General features: G+C 47.9%; 1 protein-coding gene across 1 annotated transcript in view; it reads left to right on the forward strand.

Annotated features, from left to right (window-relative positions):
* Positions 1 to 17,469, forward strand: part of LOC116943801 (alsin-like) — a 121,149-nt gene that overhangs the window by 80,416 nt on the left and 23,264 nt on the right. Inside the window, exons 22-28 of the mRNA XM_076068190.1 lie at positions 674 to 785; positions 1,256 to 1,333; positions 1,700 to 1,836; positions 2,896 to 3,068; positions 5,205 to 5,638; positions 8,345 to 8,658; positions 12,725 to 12,845. Of these exons, the coding sequence (XP_075924305.1) occupies positions 674 to 785; positions 1,256 to 1,333; positions 1,700 to 1,836; positions 2,896 to 3,068; positions 5,205 to 5,638; positions 8,345 to 8,658; positions 12,725 to 12,845 (1,369 nt within the window). The remainder of the gene's footprint in view (positions 1 to 673; positions 786 to 1,255; positions 1,334 to 1,699; positions 1,837 to 2,895; positions 3,069 to 5,204; positions 5,639 to 8,344; positions 8,659 to 12,724; positions 12,846 to 17,469) is intronic.

The raw sequence follows: 17,469 nt of genomic DNA on the forward strand, positions 1-17,469 counted from the left end.
TCGTCAGATGACCGACGCTCTCACTCCACCGCTACTCGCTCTCGCACCACCAGTGAGCTCCAGTGACCATTCTGACTAATGGCTGTTTTATCTGTAAATTCCCACCTCTCAATCTCTCTTTATCTGTGCGTGTGTCTGGCCATGATGGTTTTACCCCTATCAAAGTATGTTCGCTTTATGACTATTATCGTCCATTTCAACGATCACAGGTTCACAATAATACAAGACCCATATTTCAGTGCGCACAAGCAACATCTGAACTGGGTCCTTGAGCACCACCTCCGGAAGCCCACCCTGACCAGTGTGGTGAAGTATGCTCAAAGCAGCCCCAGGAACTAACATGCTGTAGAGATGCGTCTATTATGTGGTGGATTATTGACAAAGGGTTGTATGTGACTAAGCTGTTTGTTGTTTTGTTACTGAGTATTTAGGGATTATCATGTCTTAATCAGGTCGGTTTTCTCAACAAATATGTGAAGGTGAGAAAAAGTCTGCTTATTTCCTTCGTTATTGTCTCCATAACAATGCCCGTGATGATCATTTGGTGCTTTGTTTATGGACTATGCGCCGTGCGGCGAATACTATCATTCGCTAAGCGACGTGTGCAAACATTGTGCAATGTGGTTCGTTTTGCGTCTTTGCAGTAAGTCCGTCCGGTCCTTGTTTGTTGCAGAGGCGAGAAGTACATGGGCATGTGGATGAACGATTGTCGCCACGGTAACGGGGTGGTAGTGAGTCAGTTTGGACTTTACTACGAGTGTGTCTTCAGCAGCAACAGGATGGTGGTGAGTTGTACCTGCCATTGAACTCCTTGCACTCATTTGTACGAAAATGCGAGAGGTGCATTTTGGTCGGACGCAAATATACAAAGTTTGCTGGTGACATGGCTCAGCGGCAGCGTGTGCCGGTATCATGGTCCAAATTTGCCACGAAAAAATTACTTCCATATTACTCAAATGGGATTACAGGTAGCAGAAATCATCACCCCTTTACTGGCAGAACAATGCCCACTCGCAGGCCACTTGTTGACTCGCATTTGTGCCACACAGGGAGAGCTGGCACTGTGGGTGTGCTCTTCGAATGTTTGAGATGAGGTGTGATGTGATGCAAGATGCTTTTGGGTCGTTGAGGCATTTGAGCAACGCCGTATAAATGTAACGGTTATTATCGTTACTCACACTGCACGTGATAAGGAGGAGCCACTTCTTGTCCCCTACATCTCTCTGTGTGCGTGCGTGCGTGCGTTCCTCTCCAGGGTCAGGGTGTCTTGCTGTCGGAAGACGACACGCGCTACGAGGGGGAGTTCACAGCCGACCTCGCCCTCAATGGAAAGGTGCTTATGCTTGGCTGCGGATCCAGAGAGTGACGCTTCCCTGAACTGATAACTAATGGATGAGGCCTGGGTATTCCCTTCACGGGAATAGAGAGTGGTAGCTTTGACATTACTGTAAGATGTCTTTCTTGCCCTTGAGGGAGAAAGATGAAACAAAAACACGGGGTGGAAATATATTTTCTTAATTTGCGGAGGAATGTTGTTCAGAACTCTTACAGCAAAAACCATAATACTTTATCGCAGGACTCTTCCTATGGATGGCAGGGTGACAATTGCAACACTCATATCTCACAGCAAGGCACGGCTGGGTTCAATTCCCGACTCCGTGTGGCATTCGTGTGCTCTACCCTCCGTGGTGATGTGCAGGGCGTGCTGACGCTGCCCAACGGGGACGCCATCGAGGGCTCGTTTGGCGGCGTGTGGGGCGGCGGGGAGCTGCGTGTGGCGGGGACTTTCCGCAAAGCCTTCCTGCTGGAGCCGGGTCGAGCCTCGCCCACTCCACCGTGCGTGAGGGCCCCCGCATCTCCACCCACGCATGATCCACACTCGCACCGCACGATCCAGACTCGCACGATTCACACCGCCGCACCGCAGTGGGCCGTGTCATTTACACGACCATGCAACTGCTGGTGCTGCTTTTGCTTTTGCCCCACTATTGAAGTTGTTTAACGTGAGAGGTGTTGGCCATTAAAATATAGTCTAGAGGGATTTCCTGATTCACAACAGATGTTTGGGTTAGATCACGTAATGATCTGGCCAAATTTAAGCAGACAAATCAAATTGTCACGTGAACAAGCGATAAACACACCAATTGGAGAGTATTTGCCTGCCATAAATTTCCACATGGTAATAAGCCGCTTCGTTGAGTTATCATTTGTGATCAGGTCACTTCTGATAAAGAGCTGTATAGCTCAGTGGGCCTTACCTGGTAAAATAAAAAAAATTGTTTAGTTTTTAGTGTAGTTTCAGCTCGCCAGTACGTTGGCAGGACAGAATCCAGGAAGCAGGCATGACTGTGCCTAGCATGTTTAGGACAGAATCCTGAAGGTACTTTTTTTGAAGATGCTTGGCGCAGTTTAAAGTGAATCGTCCTATCTCAACACTTTTACATGTGAACATGTAATTTGCTTGGCTGTGTCAGCTGGAGTAGGGCTTCACAGATTTAATTCGTACTCATTCGTGAAACTCATGACGAACATTTAAATGAAAACAGTTACAAGTTCCTGACTTTTAAAACTGCTAACTGGTTTACCGGTTATTGATCAACAACTCTGGCATTCAGAACCGCTAATCGGTTTACCGTTTATTGTTCGACAACCCTACTGTTCAGAACCGCTAACCGGTTTACTGGTTATCATTCAACAACCCTGGTGTTTAGAACCACTAAACGATTTTCCGGTTATCGTTTGACAAACCTGGCGTTCAGAACTGCTAACCGGTTTACCGGTTATCATTTGACAACCCTAGCGTTGAGAACCGCTAACCAGTGCACTGGTTATTGTTCGGCATCCGTGGCATTCGAGGTGTGTTGCTCACGAGACGGGTGCCTTGGCTGTGTGCAGGCAGTGGGGCGGCCTGGCCGTGCCGGTGAAGGACAAGTGGTGCGGTGTGTTTGCCGAGTGCTGTGCCTTGCTGGGCTGCGACCGCGAGGGCCACGGGGAAGCTCGCCGCGCGTGGGACAGTGTCGCGGTGGCCCTCTCCTCGGGGCGGTGCCACGGCCCTCACGGCGCTTACGGCAGGTGCAGTCGGTGTTTCTGCTCCGTTACCCACAGTGGAGCAGCATCAGTTAAAAGTCTGTGAATGATGAGAAGATGCATCACAACAGAAAACGTGAATGCTGGCTGGAAGCAAACATTTAACAACACCCACACAGAGGTGTGCAGCCTTGCATGTACACATGCTCTCGGCCCGATCTAGACCACCAGCTCAAATCAGAACTGAGTGTGTGGTCGTTTCGCCGTTTGAGGTCCCCAACGCTAAAGAGTTTGAGAACACATACACACTGGCACTGGCATTTTCTTGACAATTACTTAACTCGGATCACACACGGCAGTAGCAGCATCGCACCCTCCTACGGAAAACTTGGCAGAGCCCTCTTGTAACAGGCTCTTGAAACCAAGGGAGACTTTAATATCTGAATATCTGTGGAAAAGAGCTTCATAGCTCATCGGATGACCCCTGTCCTACCAGACAGTCTCGCCCCTTCACCTGATGAAGGCCGCTTGTGTTGTGGCCGAAACGTCGTGAGAATATTATTGTGTTATTTTATTTTATCAATTTATTAATTTATTCTCATTCTACATGACTTTACCGAAAGAACCAAAGAAAACCTCTCAAGACTCTTGATCAGGGAGTGTTACATTTTCGCAGTAGGCTGCAACGATTTCCGTGTCTTGGCCAATCAATTAAATTTGTGAATCGTTTTTGTAATTGGCAATTTGACAGTGACACACAATGGCCAAACTCTCTACGAATGACATAGCGAGATCTTTAACATCCATATCACTGCAGTACGTATCCATACATCTTTAATATCCATATCAGTTTAACACGTAAGCTTTCGCGACCAATATCATCCATAATAGGGGTTTTTGGGTTAGATCGCGTAAGTATATAAATGTGTCGTTAAAACCTGCCACCACCCAACACAGCCAACTAGTAAGGGTTGTCACGTAAACAGAACATGCCAATTCGTTACTAGTACAGCACACCGGTGTGTTGGAGAGCCAAGCCACAACATTTACAATCTGAGTACAACGTTTCGCCAGTAATTACAACTAGCTTCATCAGGCGTCGGCCAGATTTGTGGAGAAGTCTTACTCTTTCGTTCCTTATATAGAGGCGTAGATGTGTTGACCACGCAGATGCGCTCTTGCACAATGTGGGGGGGGGGATTACTGAGGCAACATACATTGTGCATTATGTGAGCCCTTTGAACTTGTCCTTCCTGTCTATTGTATTTATAAAAAATAGCCCTACCAACGGTAATTCCTATTGAAGTATGCTGCCCTTTATAAGCATGCATTTAAATAATGTGTTATTTGATTATTCTCTTCCACACACCACGAAGGCTCTCCGAATGGTTAACATATTTATTTATTTCAATTTCGATAAATTATCTCATTAGTCTTGGCCAGTAGTAGCTAGTTTTGCACAAAACTTCAAGATTATCAAAATCAATTGAGGGTCCTTGTTGGCACGCGTGTTCTGCGACTGCTGACAGTTGTATTTGGAGAATTTAATGTTTCTCTGATGTTCTTTTAGTCTTGTGCTGATCATTCATCCTGTTTGCCCAACATAACATTTACCACACGTGCAGTTATTCCTGTACACACCTTCTGTTAATAGCTTCGGTAATACATCTTTTGTACCAGATATTAATTTCTGTATTTTACGTACTGTGCCAAATCTGACTCGGATGTTTTGTTTTTCTAAACATCTGGATAGTTTATCAGTTACTCCCGCAATGTACGGTATTTTGATCGTTTTAATTATTTGGGCAGTTTCAATGCTCTTGTTATTTGATTTGGTTTTGGTATTCTATGCCTTGTTGATTTGTGCATCATTGTAACCATTCATTTTTGAGCGCTTCTTTAATATGTTGAATTTCACTTCTCAGACTGTCACCATCTGACACTTTCTTTCCTCGATGAATGAACGTCTTGGTAAGAGCAGATTTCTGTGAGGGGTGTTGGTATGACTCTGCATTCAGATAGGCGTCAGTATGTGTTTTCTGTCGGTAAACACTGTGTGTTATTTTACCATTTCTACTCCGTCCGAGCAGAATATCCAGAAATGGTAGACTAAGTGATAGCTCTAGACTGGGAGGAAATGTTTACTCGTAAACGACAACCCACATCGTCGGACGAAGAGGATGAAAAGGGGATCATTCCCCAGACAGCCTACGCTGTTGCAGCCCCAGAGAGAGGGAGTGAGGCGGTGCTGCCGGCGGAGCAGTGGCAAGAGTTTCCCGCCGCAGCTTCGCCACCGTCGGGGAGAGACCGCAGGGCGTGCCACGCCCACCTCGCCGAGCTGCTGGCTGCCGCAGCAGTGTTGGTCTCTGAGCTGGACCACGAGGAGCTGCCGCCAGAGACCGGAGCGCCGGAGCTGAAAGGGGTCGACGCCGGAGCCGCCATTTCCCGCGCACGGGAATTTTCGGACGAACAGCCCGCGCGCGCTGCCGCCACCATTTTAGCAGTCGGGCGGGAAGATCTTCCCGCCATTTCCGAATCTCCACAACCGGCGACGATTGCAGTGCACCGCTCTGGCGACGACTTCCATTCGTCAAAGAGTTTACGGCTTCGGGTGGCGACTGGGAAGCATTCAGGAGGCGCTTCACGGTGAACTGTGAGTTGGCGGGTTGGACGGAGGTGGAGGCGCTCCATGCGCTCCCCACCGCACTCAATGATGACGCCTTGGCGGCGTTCTACCCCATCCCAGCCGCCTTCAGGGACACGTTGCCGCGGGCCTTCATGCAGATGGCAGCGATTTTTGATCCAACGTTCATCAGAAATTCGCTGCGCGGATTCGAGGGGAATCCGAGACGCCTCTCGCGTTCTGCAGCACTTTGCTATTGCTGGCACAGGCGGCGTTTCCAAAAATGGAACAGGACGGGTTTGACTCACTAGTGCTTGAGCGATTTCTGTCATTGGCTCAAGAACTTCATGTTGTCCTACCAGCTACAGAGAATGTAAATATATCTTCTCTTGGTATCGCACGATGCCTCCAAGCACATCTTAGTCTTCAACGCCGAGCGGGGGTGGCAGCGTGCACCAGTTCTTCCTTTGTTCCGGATGCACCCGAAGATGTGGAAGATTCTCAAGTATGCGCGTTGAGCAATGACGACCGATGGAGGAAGGTCGACGTGGGGCGACGAGCAGGGCGAGACCAGTGGAAAGGGACCTTCTCTCCTCCGAGGGGCAACCCCGTTGTCTGCTTCGACTGCGGCCTGCCGGGGCACGTCGCGAAGGGATGCCGCGCTGCTCGAGGAGGACTCCCTGGACCACCGTTGTCCTCCATCCGGCCATCTTCCACTCCGCTGGGCCCCCAGGCAGGTCACGACGCACCACACACTCGACCCTTGCCGCCACCTCCTTCATCTAATTCGAACGTCGGTGCGGGTTTGCGCGGTGTGGGCTCAGATCGGGTCAGAGAGCGTGGGCGTCCGGCATTGCCTTGAAATACTTGGCCGTATCTGCCTCGTCAATGGTCGGAGTTGGCACATCGGGTCGTCACCGCGGTGGCGGACTCATCGGCCATTGTAGTAACAGTACAAGAGATAGAAGTTAGAGTGCTCATTGACACTGGAGCGCCCTATTATTCCGGAGTTGATTTTTAACATCTTGCCCAAACACTCGCGTTCTTCAACCTGTCGCCGTTCCGTGTTTCACCGCGAACGGGGGATCCCTAGGAATCATCGGTCAAATAACCGCGACAGTATGTATCGGTGACATCCAGTTGACCGGGCAGGTGCTAGTTTCGAACTCCTTGGCCATGCCCTGCCTACTGGGCACCGATTTCTTAGGAAAAATTCCCCTGAAAATCCTGATAGATCAGGGCTGCATTGAGTTGCCATGGGGCTGCCGATTGGCTTTTCTTTCTTCCTCAACTCGATTGTGCACAACTAAAGCCACAGTCCAGGCTGTGGCGAGTAAGACTGTTAAAATTCTGCCCGGGGCGCAGATGCTGGTGCCCCTGTGACTGCGGAAGCAACTCGATCGTGTAGCAACTGCCGAAGGGATCCTACTGTGATCCTAAAATAAAGCAAGTCAGGGGTTAACACTAGCGGGGGCCCAGACCTTGGTGTCCCGTGACCAGGAACCCTCTACTCAGGTCCTCAACACTGGGTTGGTTACGTCCGTTATAGTGGCAGGGACTATGTTGGCCCATGCGTCCGCTGCAAGTTGCAGCGAAAATATTTTTGGTGAGGTTGGGGTCACGTTGGCTTCGGAGCAGGGTGCGCCGGGCGATGAGAGGTGGATAGACACTCTCTGTTCCGAAAACCCCGATCTATCAGACACTCAGAGAACCGAATTGTGCTCACTCTTGAGGGAGTTTTGGAACGTTTTTTGTAAGGGGAAATGCTACATTGGTTGCAGGACTTTCCTGCGCCACCACATCGATACAGGAGATGCCGCCCCCATCCATCAGAACCCTTACAGATTAAGTCCTAAAGAAAAGGAACATGTCCGTCATGTCAATGAAATGTTGGCCACTGACGTTAATTCGCCATCGAACAGTCCGTGGAGTCTGCGGTTTTGCGTTGACTTCCGAACCTATCAGCTACGGCTATTACTGAGGCATTCTTTAATGGCTATGTGCTGGATAAGGGGGCTCTGGAGCGCCTCCTAACTGATCAGAGCAAAAAAAAATCGTCAAAATTCTTGAAGGAAATGTGTGATCTGTTGGGCACCAAAAAGGTTCGCACGTCGCCCTATCACCCCGTGATTGATGGTATGGTGGAACGGCTAAACAGGACTCTCTTGTCTTTGTTGATTCAGCAGGTTGACGAGTCACAGTGCGATTGCGACTTGCATGTCCCAGGGGTTCTCGCAGCCTATCGAATGGCTCCTCACGCTTCCACTGGCTTTTCGTCATTTTTTTATGTATGGGAGGGAACAAGGTCCTCCGATTGATGTTCAACTTAACACGAGACGGTCTAAGTCTAAAATTAATATTCCTGACCCGATGCGCCTTAATCTTCAGCGTGTGTCGGAAGCACGGGAAGCTTCCAGAGAGAATTCGGCCTGACGACAATTGGCAAATGAGAGGTTAAGGGGGCTACGTGTGCAGGGGACGAAGTGGACCCCGGGAGATAGAGCCTGACTGCATTGTGCTCAGGTACCGGTGGGTACGTCCCCCAAGTTATACAAACCATGGCGAGGCTCGGTTGATGTGATACAAGCTAACAGGCCACAATGCGTGCAGATTCAGTTCGGTCGTCGGCGTTGGTTCGTACACCCGTCACGCCTCAAACCATATGTTGTGCCTCGCGCGGTTCCTTCATCTTAACTTTTCAAGGGTCGAGTGTCTGGTGTATCCGACGAGCTGGGGCGGGCATCCGCTGAGGTTGTGCCTCAAGGAAGTTCTGTGATTCCACCCGCAGGATCAAAGCACCTGATGCCCTTGCCGTCGCCGGTTGCGCCGGCCACGGACGGACCACCAAAGGGGGAGCAAACATCGGCCACTCGTCCTGTTGCCGTCATTGATTCCCGGGAGGGGTCGCGCCCGTTAGGCCATTCTTCACTTCCCCCCGGGTCTTCTAAGGAGCTCATGCCCACCTCACTTGGGGGCCCGGCGACGAGGACTCGTTCAAAGACTAACCGGTTCACGTGACTTTCCTCCACCGTGCTGTTCCCCTACGCCACCTGCTTTTTGCCACACTCACAAGTCATTGGCTGAACCTGCTTCTTCGTGTGCTCGTGGGTGTTGACACACATGCGGGCGTAGGGTCATGCTGGAGGTGGGAGGGGGGATGAGAACCGGTCCTTGTATATTGCTAACTTTCCCTTGTTGTTGTTGTTCGGGATTTATGATTATTGTATATGTAGTGGGTTATATTCAGGCACACACTGGACTTTGGAGGCAACACTATTAGCTAACACAACAAGTAACACTTAAGATAACGACTTGAGGTGGTAGCCACCGTTCCTAACTTAGCTAACCCACGGAGGCACTACATCACTGGACCAGGACAGCCCAACACGCTGCCTGGTCCAATAGTGGAGACCGGAGAGCTTCATCCCAGAGATGACTCGGCAGCATAGCAGAACAGCACAGAACAGCCCAGCTCTCCGTCCACGCCTCGCTTATAACCACTCCGGCATGGCCGGCTCCGCCCCAGGCCACGCCTCCCTTCCCGATCTTTCGGGAAGGCCCGAACCCCAACCACATGACCCCCCTGGGGCCCCTGGCCCCCCTTTATCCAGTCACATGTCCTGTTGGGTTCACGCAGAGTGTCACGGCTCGACACGACCCCGGTGACACCTGCCTATGGCCCCCATACCTAGCCAATACAGTCGTGTAGTTCTACACTACATATACAGTGAGGGAAAAAAGTATTTGATCCCCTGCTGATTTTGTACGTTTGCCCACTGACAAAGAAATGATCAGTGTATAATTTTAATGGTAGGTTTATTTGAACAGTGAGATACAGAATAACAACAACAAAATCCAGAAAAAACGCATGTCAAAAATGTTATAAATTGATTTGCATTTTAATAAGGGATATAAGTATTTGACCCCTCTGAAAAACATGACTTAGTACTTGGTAGCAAAACCCTTGTTGGCAATCACAGAGGTTAGACGTTTCTTGTTGTTGGCCACCAGGTTTGCACACATCTCAGGAGGGATTTTGTCCCACTCCTCTTTGCAGATCTTCTCCAAGTCATTAAGGTTTCCAGGCTGACGTTTGGCAACTTGAACCTTCAGCTCCCTCCACAGATTTTCTATGAGATTAAGGTCTGGAGACTGGCTAGGCCACTCCAGGACCTTCATGTGCTTCTTCTTGAGCCACTCCTTTGTTGCCTTGGCTGTGTGTTTTGGGTCATTGTCATGCTGGAATACCCATCCACTACCCATTTTCAATGCCCTGGCTGAGGGAAAGAGGTTCTCATCCAAGATTTGGCGGTACATGGCCCCGTCCATCGTCCCTTTGATGCGGTGAAGTTGTCCTGTCCTCTTAGCAGAAAAACACCCCCAAAGCATACTGTTTCCACCTCCATGTTTGACAGTGGGGATGGTGTTCTTGGGGTCATAGGCAGCATTCCTCCTCCTCCAAACACGGCGAGTTGAGTTGATGCCAAAGAGCTCCATTTTGGTCTCATCTGACCACAACACTTTCACCCAGTTGTCCTCTGAATCATTCAGATGTTCATTGGCAAACTTTAGATGGGCATGTATATGTGCTTTCTTGAGCAGGGGGACCTTGCGGGCGCTGCAGGATTTCAGTCGTTCACGGCGTAGTGTGTTACCAATTGTTTTCTTGGTGACTATGGTCCCAGCTGCCTTGAGATCATTAACAAGATCATCCCGTGTAGTTCTGGGCTGATTCCTCACCGTTCTCATGATCTTTGCAACTCCACGAGGTGAGATCTTGCATGGAGCCCCAGGCTGAGGGAGATTGACAGTTCTTTTGTGTTTCTTCCATTTGCGAATAATCGCACCAACTGTTGTCACCTTCTCACCAAGCTGCTTGGCAATGGTCTTGTAGCCCATTCCAGCCTTGTGTAGGTCTCCAATCTTGTCCCTGACATCCTTGGAGAGCTCTTTAGTATTTGCCATGGTGGAGGGTTTGGAATCTGATTTATTCATTGCTTGTGGACAGGTGTCTTTTATACAGGTAACAAGCTGAGATTAGGAGCACTCACTTTAAGAGTGTGCTCCTAATCTCAGCTCGTTACCTGTACAAAAGACACTTGGGAGCCAGAAATCTTTCTGATTGAGAGGGGGTCAAATCCTTATTTCCCTCATTAAAGTGCAAATCAATTTATAACATTTTTGACATGCGTTTTTCTGGATTGTTTTGTTGTTATTATGTCTCTCACTGTTCAAATAAACCTACCATTAAAATTATAGACTGATCATTTCTTTGTCAGTGGGCAAACGTACAAAATCAGCAGGGGATCAAATACTTTTTTCCCTCACTGTATACTGTGGTTATTTATTGTTGTTCGCTCTTCAGTTGTTCTTAATTATTGTTGGAAGGCACACTCTTGTCTTTTTGTAGATAGTGAGAGCTAGGACGGCTGTATTTTACGAAGGGGGGGGTGATGTAGTGACATACTAGACGTCACTAGAGGGCAGCCACTGTACCCAGTGGAATGGGGTGCTGTAAGGGCATGGCGCTGGCAATGGTGAGAGAGAGAGCGCGTTAGTACGTGGCCTTTGGGTGTTCCCGGGAGGACACGTGACCGGATGAGGTTGAAGGGGCTATCCCCCACGGGGGGCGAGAGGGACACTTGAGGGGGAACCAGAGCCCTCAAGAAGAATCTGTTATGGGGCGTAGCCAGGGGTGATATAACCCGGGGTGGAGAAGCCGGCAGGTTCACCGTCGTTGGAGTTCTATCAAAGGGAGATGGGCCCGCCCGCCAAGTCTTGGATCGTCGGTCTTCGGGCGTGAGAGAAGTCGTCAAGAGCCAGGCAACGTGCTAGCTATCCTGGCAGATTATATAGTGTTCCCGTGAGTGTTATGTAGCTATCCAGGGTGGTCACCACCCTGAGTCGTTATCCCGTTGTGTTAGCGAATAAAACGTGTTGCCTCCATAGCCAAGCGTGCGTCTCAATAGAACCCACTACACATCCATATCACTGAAGTACGTATCCATACATCTTTAACATACATATCACTGCAGTATGTATCCATACATCTTTAACATCCATATCAATGCAGTATGTATCCATACATCTTTAACATCCATCTCACTGCAGTGCATATACTCTACATTTGTAATTACGACTTGACACCTGTCTTGAGATGGTTTCTTTGTTGAGAAGACACGTTCACTCGAACAGGTGGAGACCCCACTGCAACAGCCCCGAGTCTCCCGCGCATCTCCCTTATATACGCACCCCCATTCCCGAACTTTATCACTGGCTCTAGACGCTCGCTCCACCAGCAGACTCTACTGTCCTCTTACGTCACCTGGCCACGCTCCTATTCTCGATCATTCCCGTAGCCACCAGTTCCTTTGTACTGCAAGCTGACACCCCTGTCATTACCTCCCGTGGTCACTAGCCCATTCGTACTGTAGGCTGACTCCACTGTCATTACCTCCCGTGGCCACTCGTCCACTCACACCGCAGGTTGACTCTCCTGTCATTACACATTTATAACATCCATATCACTGCAGTATGTATACAGATGTAGTGATATGGAATGGGTCACTACGTAGCATAGCGTGGGTTGCTGGCAGAGAAGGGGATCTGCAGTTGCAGCAGCCCTGTTTGTCAGCAGGTCATGTGATAAGTCAGAGAGAGGGATGTAGGGGAAAGGTGATAGAGGGGGCACGTGAGGTAATCCCAGTAACCCACGAGTAGGTTCTAGAAGGGGGGCGTGGCCGAGGCGGAGCGAGGCCATGCTAGGAGGCTAAAAGGGGACCCCGAGCAAATGCTCGGGGCTGTTGCTTGGAGTGGGATCCCGTCGTGCTGCTGGAGTCTTCGTCGCCGTCTACATCTTCACCTTCTCGGCATCGTCAGTCAGGCAGTCTGCCAGCTGTCCTGACTGAGAGTTGTAGTTACCTCTTGTGAGCTGTGAAGGCTGATAATAAATAGTGCCTCCTACTCCTAGTGTCTCTTAGTGCATCACTACACATACATTGGCACAGTCATGTCTATGTAGATCCTACGGTAATCAGAGTTTTTTACCGCATTATTTTTGTCATTTTTCTGCAGCTCAGAAGTGATGAGTCATGCTCAGACCTTGACCATGGAAAGCCTTGAAATAATCCCGCTGTACAACGTGGAGCATCTGGACAACCGAGGCTATGAGCAGGTCAAGGCTTACCTCACAAAGGTATGTACACATCTCCACGTTCATATCGGTGAGTACTTCTGCACTTGTGTACGCTGCTGGCTGTGCTGTACACGACCTGTAATGCTGCACTGAGGAAGGCAGCAAGGGTTGATGGATCACACACACACGTTCGTGAAACTACCTTCCTACCTGTGGACATTGCCAACACCTGGTGTGCCAGGGTATGATGGCAGTACAGCAAGGGGATTAATTTCCATCTGTAAATGGATTGAGTGTTACACTCCCCCTCTTGCAAACGTGGGTATTTGCTGGGTACTCCGTTTTACTCCCACGACTATCAACAATGACACGCCCTTCAATGGAGTTGTCCAAATATCAGTTCTTGCTGTGTTCCCCCATGTTTGTGCTTTTCCTCCCCTCGTGAAATCTGTGAGCGTCAAATATTCTGTCCTAGAAATCAGCGTCACGCGCAGCTGCGGCCTATATCAGCTGCTTGTTACTTTTGGTGCTCCTGCTGACCCAGTTATTGTTAATTCCTCAATACCTATGACAGAGCATTATAACTAGGCTATGATCATAATAATCACAATATAATTGTATTTATAATAATACAGGTTTCCCTCAATGTATGCGGTCCAAGCAAAAGGACGCACAAAGTGAAACTGCACGAGACATTAGCTGCCTGTCGAGTGGCACATAGAGTACATATAGTACACACGATGTTGTTCCATAGCAAAAAGCGAACCTGCATCAAGCGAAGGAAACCTGTATATAGTTTGGGGTTGACGGCTCAATCAAGCCCGACTGGTGATGAGACGCTTTTGTGTTGAAACCAGTCCACAGATTTGCTGGTATTAAAGCAATGCTGAAATTATTCACTCCCAGAAGGCCATTTAGCCTGATTGGGTTGTTTAAATAATACTTTTATTTTTTATGTGGAGGGACAGATATGGGAAGGACCCTGGGATTTATTTCCGACTCGGGTGCCTTTTTTGTGGAGTTCGTATGTTCTCCCCGTTTTCTGCACGATTTTCCTCATGCAGAAATTTTGAAAAAAATGTCGACAAACGACTCGCTTAGAAATCATTGCCTCACTGCTGACAGACCTGATGCCCATTTTTAAGCCAGTTCCCTGCACCCTGTGGGGGTTCTGCTCTCCGAGACGTTCCGTTACATGGTAGAGAGAGCGAGAACCACACGCTCGCACATTGTTTAGTATTATCATATCTAAACACTTTTACACGTGTATGTATAATTTGCTTGGCAGTGTCAGGTGAAGTAGGGTTTCACGATACATTTGGCCAGATCGGTATGTGGTGAATAATAAATTATGAGCCATAATATTGACAGGTGAAAACTTCCATGTTGAGATATTCTTGGGTTTTTCAGTAAATTAATGTAGATAAGTTCAAAGAAAAATAACCAAAAATAACAAAAAAACTACGACGTTTCGATCGCAACACAAGCGGTCGTCTTCAGGAAAAGGGTGGTTAGCTTCCAAGGCAAACTGTTTATAAGGGTTAGAAATGGGCGTAGCCCAAATGTCAGCAGCCAATGATAATGTAAGTGGTGGGCAGCCAACCTGACGGTGGTTGGTTTTCCACCAATCAAATGGCTGCCAGGTGAAAATTTGCATGTTAATGAGAGATTAGCATGTTAATGGAAGATCGCAGAGCCGCATCCAAGAGGTCGACGTGCGAAGTGGCTGTGCTCGTGTGAACCCTGTGAAAGCGCAAGTTTGAAATGGGCGTAAAGCACAATTAACATCGGAAGGTGGTAGGATGGGAACATCATAGCCAATTATGACTTAAACTGGTTGATAACGTCCTTCCAACAATTGATTAGTTTGTACCCATCTCAGTTTAAATTGTGTCTGTCTATAAAAATGGATGGCTTCATGAACGAATCTTTGTTGATCGCCAGTGGGCTTGCAAAAGTACCTTCGTCTTAGAGAAATCAATTTCGAGTGAGCCCACCGTATTAAAACAATGATCAGCCACGGCCGAGGTATTGGTCCTACCGTGTGTCAGATCTGCCTTATGTTCACGAACACGGTCCAAGACATGTCGCTTAGTTTCCCCAATGTAACTACTACCACAGACACAGCTTAGTTTGTAGACGCCGGGGTATTGCATGTCAGGGATCACATCCTTCACAGATGGGATCAGATCACGAATTGTATGTACAGTGAGGGAAAAAAAGTATTTGATCCCCTGCTGATTTTTTACGTTTGCCCACTGACAAAGAGATGATCAGTCTATCATTTTAATGGTAGGTTTATTTGAACAGTGAGAGAGAATAACAACAACAAAATCCGGAAAAACGCATGTCAAAAATGTTATAAATTGATTAGCATTTTAATGAGAGAAATAAGTATTTGACCCCCTCTCAATCAGAAAGATTTCTGGCTCCCAGGTGTCTTTTATACAGGTAACGAGCTGAGATTAGGAGCACACTCTTAAAGGGAGTGCTCCTATACTCAGCTTGTTACCTGTATAAAAGACACCTGTCCACAGAAGCAATAAATCAATCAGATTCTAAACTCTCCACCATGGCCAAGACCAAAGAGCTCTCCAAGGATGTCAGGGACAAGATTGTAGACCTACGCAAGGCTGGAATGGGCTACAAGACCATTGCCAAGCAGCTTGGTGAGAAGGTGACAACAGTTGGTGCGATTATTCGCAAATGGAAGAAACACAAAAGAACTATCAATCTCCCTCGGCCTGGGGCTCCATGCAAGATCTCACCTCGTGGAGTTGCAATGATCATGAGAACGGTGAGGAATCAGCCCAGAACTACACGGGAGGAGCTTGTCAATGATCTCAAGGCAGCTGGGATCATAGTCACCAAGAAAACAATTGGTAACACACTACGCCGTGAAGGACTGAAATCCTGCAGCACCCGCAAGGTCCCCCTGCTCAAGAAAGCACATATATATGCCCGTCTGAAGTTTGCCAATGAACATCTGAATGATTCAGAGGACAACTGGGTGAAAGTGTTGTGGTCAGATGAGACCAAAATGGAGCTCTTTAGCATCAACTCAACTCGCCGTGTTTGGAGGAGGAGGAATGCTGCCTATGACCCCAAGAACACCATCTTTATACAATCCGCAAAGCTATCACTCAAACCATGAAGAAGAACCCTCTTGAGGAGCCTTTCAAAACCATCACTTTACCCTACATTGCGGGGATCACAAAAAAGATCTCCAAAATCTTGAATAAACACAAGATCCAGGTCCGTTTCAACACATTACATAAAATCCGTGATCTGGTTCCGTCTGTAAAAGATGTGATTCCGGACATACAATACCCTGGTGTCTACAAACTAAGTTGCCTCTGTGGTAGTAGTTACATTGGAGAAACCAAACGCCATGTCTCGGACCGCATTCGTGAACACAAAGCAGACCTTAAACACGGTAGGATCAACACCTCGGCCGTGACAGATCATTGTTATAAATCAGTAGGCTCACATGACATTGACTTTTCCAAGACAGAGGTTCTTTGTAAGCCATCTGGCTACCATGAGAGATTCGTTCATGAGGCTATCCACATATACAAGCACAGAGACAATTTCAACCAAGAAGATGGATTCTGGCTTAGCAATCATTGGAAAGATTTGATAAACCATTTCAGGTCTTAATTGATTGTTCACGCTTACAGTGGCTTTCAGACAGCATACATACATTTTTCGTCTCCCCCCTCCTCTTTTCAGAATATAGATGGACTAGTCCTAAATTAACTGCCAAATCGCCGCACGTGGCGCTGACTTTTTTTTTTTATAAATAAATATTTCATTCTCATTCTACGTGACTTTACCGAAAGAACCAAAGAAAATAAATACACCGTTTAAAAATAAATACATTTATGCAAACCGACACACCTGATGACGACCGTTTGTGTTATGGTCGAAACGTCGTGAGTATTTTTATTGTTTTATATATATTTTATTATTTTATTGTTTCCCTTCAACGTGACTTTACCGAAAGAGCTAAGAATACCATCCCCACCGTCAAACATGGAGGTGGAAACATTATGCTTTGGGGGTGTTTTTCTGCTAAGGGGACAGGACAACTTCACCGGATCAAAGGGACGATGGACGGGGCCATGTACCGTCAAATCTTGGGTGAGAACCTCCTTCCCTCAGCCAGGGCATTGAAAATGGGTCGTGGATGGGTATTCCAGCATGACAATGACCCAAAACACACGGCCAAGGCAACAAAGGGGTGGCTCAAGAAGAAGCACATTAAGGTCCTGGAGTGGCCTAGCCAGTCTCCAGACCTTAATCCCATAGAAAATCTGTGGAGGGAGCTGAAGGTTCGAGTTGCCAAACGTCAGCCTCGAAACCTTAATGACTTGGAGAAGATCTGCAAAGAGGAGTGGGACAAAATCCCTCCTGAGATGTGTGCAAACCTGGTGGCCAACTACAAGAAACGTCTGACCGCTGTGATTGCCAACAAGGGTTTTTACCACCAAGTACTAAGTCATGTTTTTCAGAGGGGTCAAATACTAATTTCCCTCATTAAAATGCAAATCAATTCATAACATTTTTGACATGCGTTTTTCTGGATTTTTTTATTGTTCTGTCTCTCACTGTTCAAATAAACCTACCATTATAATTATAGACTGATCATTTCTTTGTCAGTGGGCAAACGAACAATATCAGC

This window comes from Petromyzon marinus, chromosome 19 (genome assembly GCF_048934315.1).
Source record: "Petromyzon marinus isolate PM22_M1 ecotype Great Lakes invasive population chromosome 19, UKy_Petmar_22M1.pri1.0, whole genome shotgun sequence".
Lineage (NCBI taxonomy): Eukaryota > Metazoa > Chordata > Hyperoartia > Petromyzontiformes > Petromyzontidae > Petromyzon > Petromyzon marinus.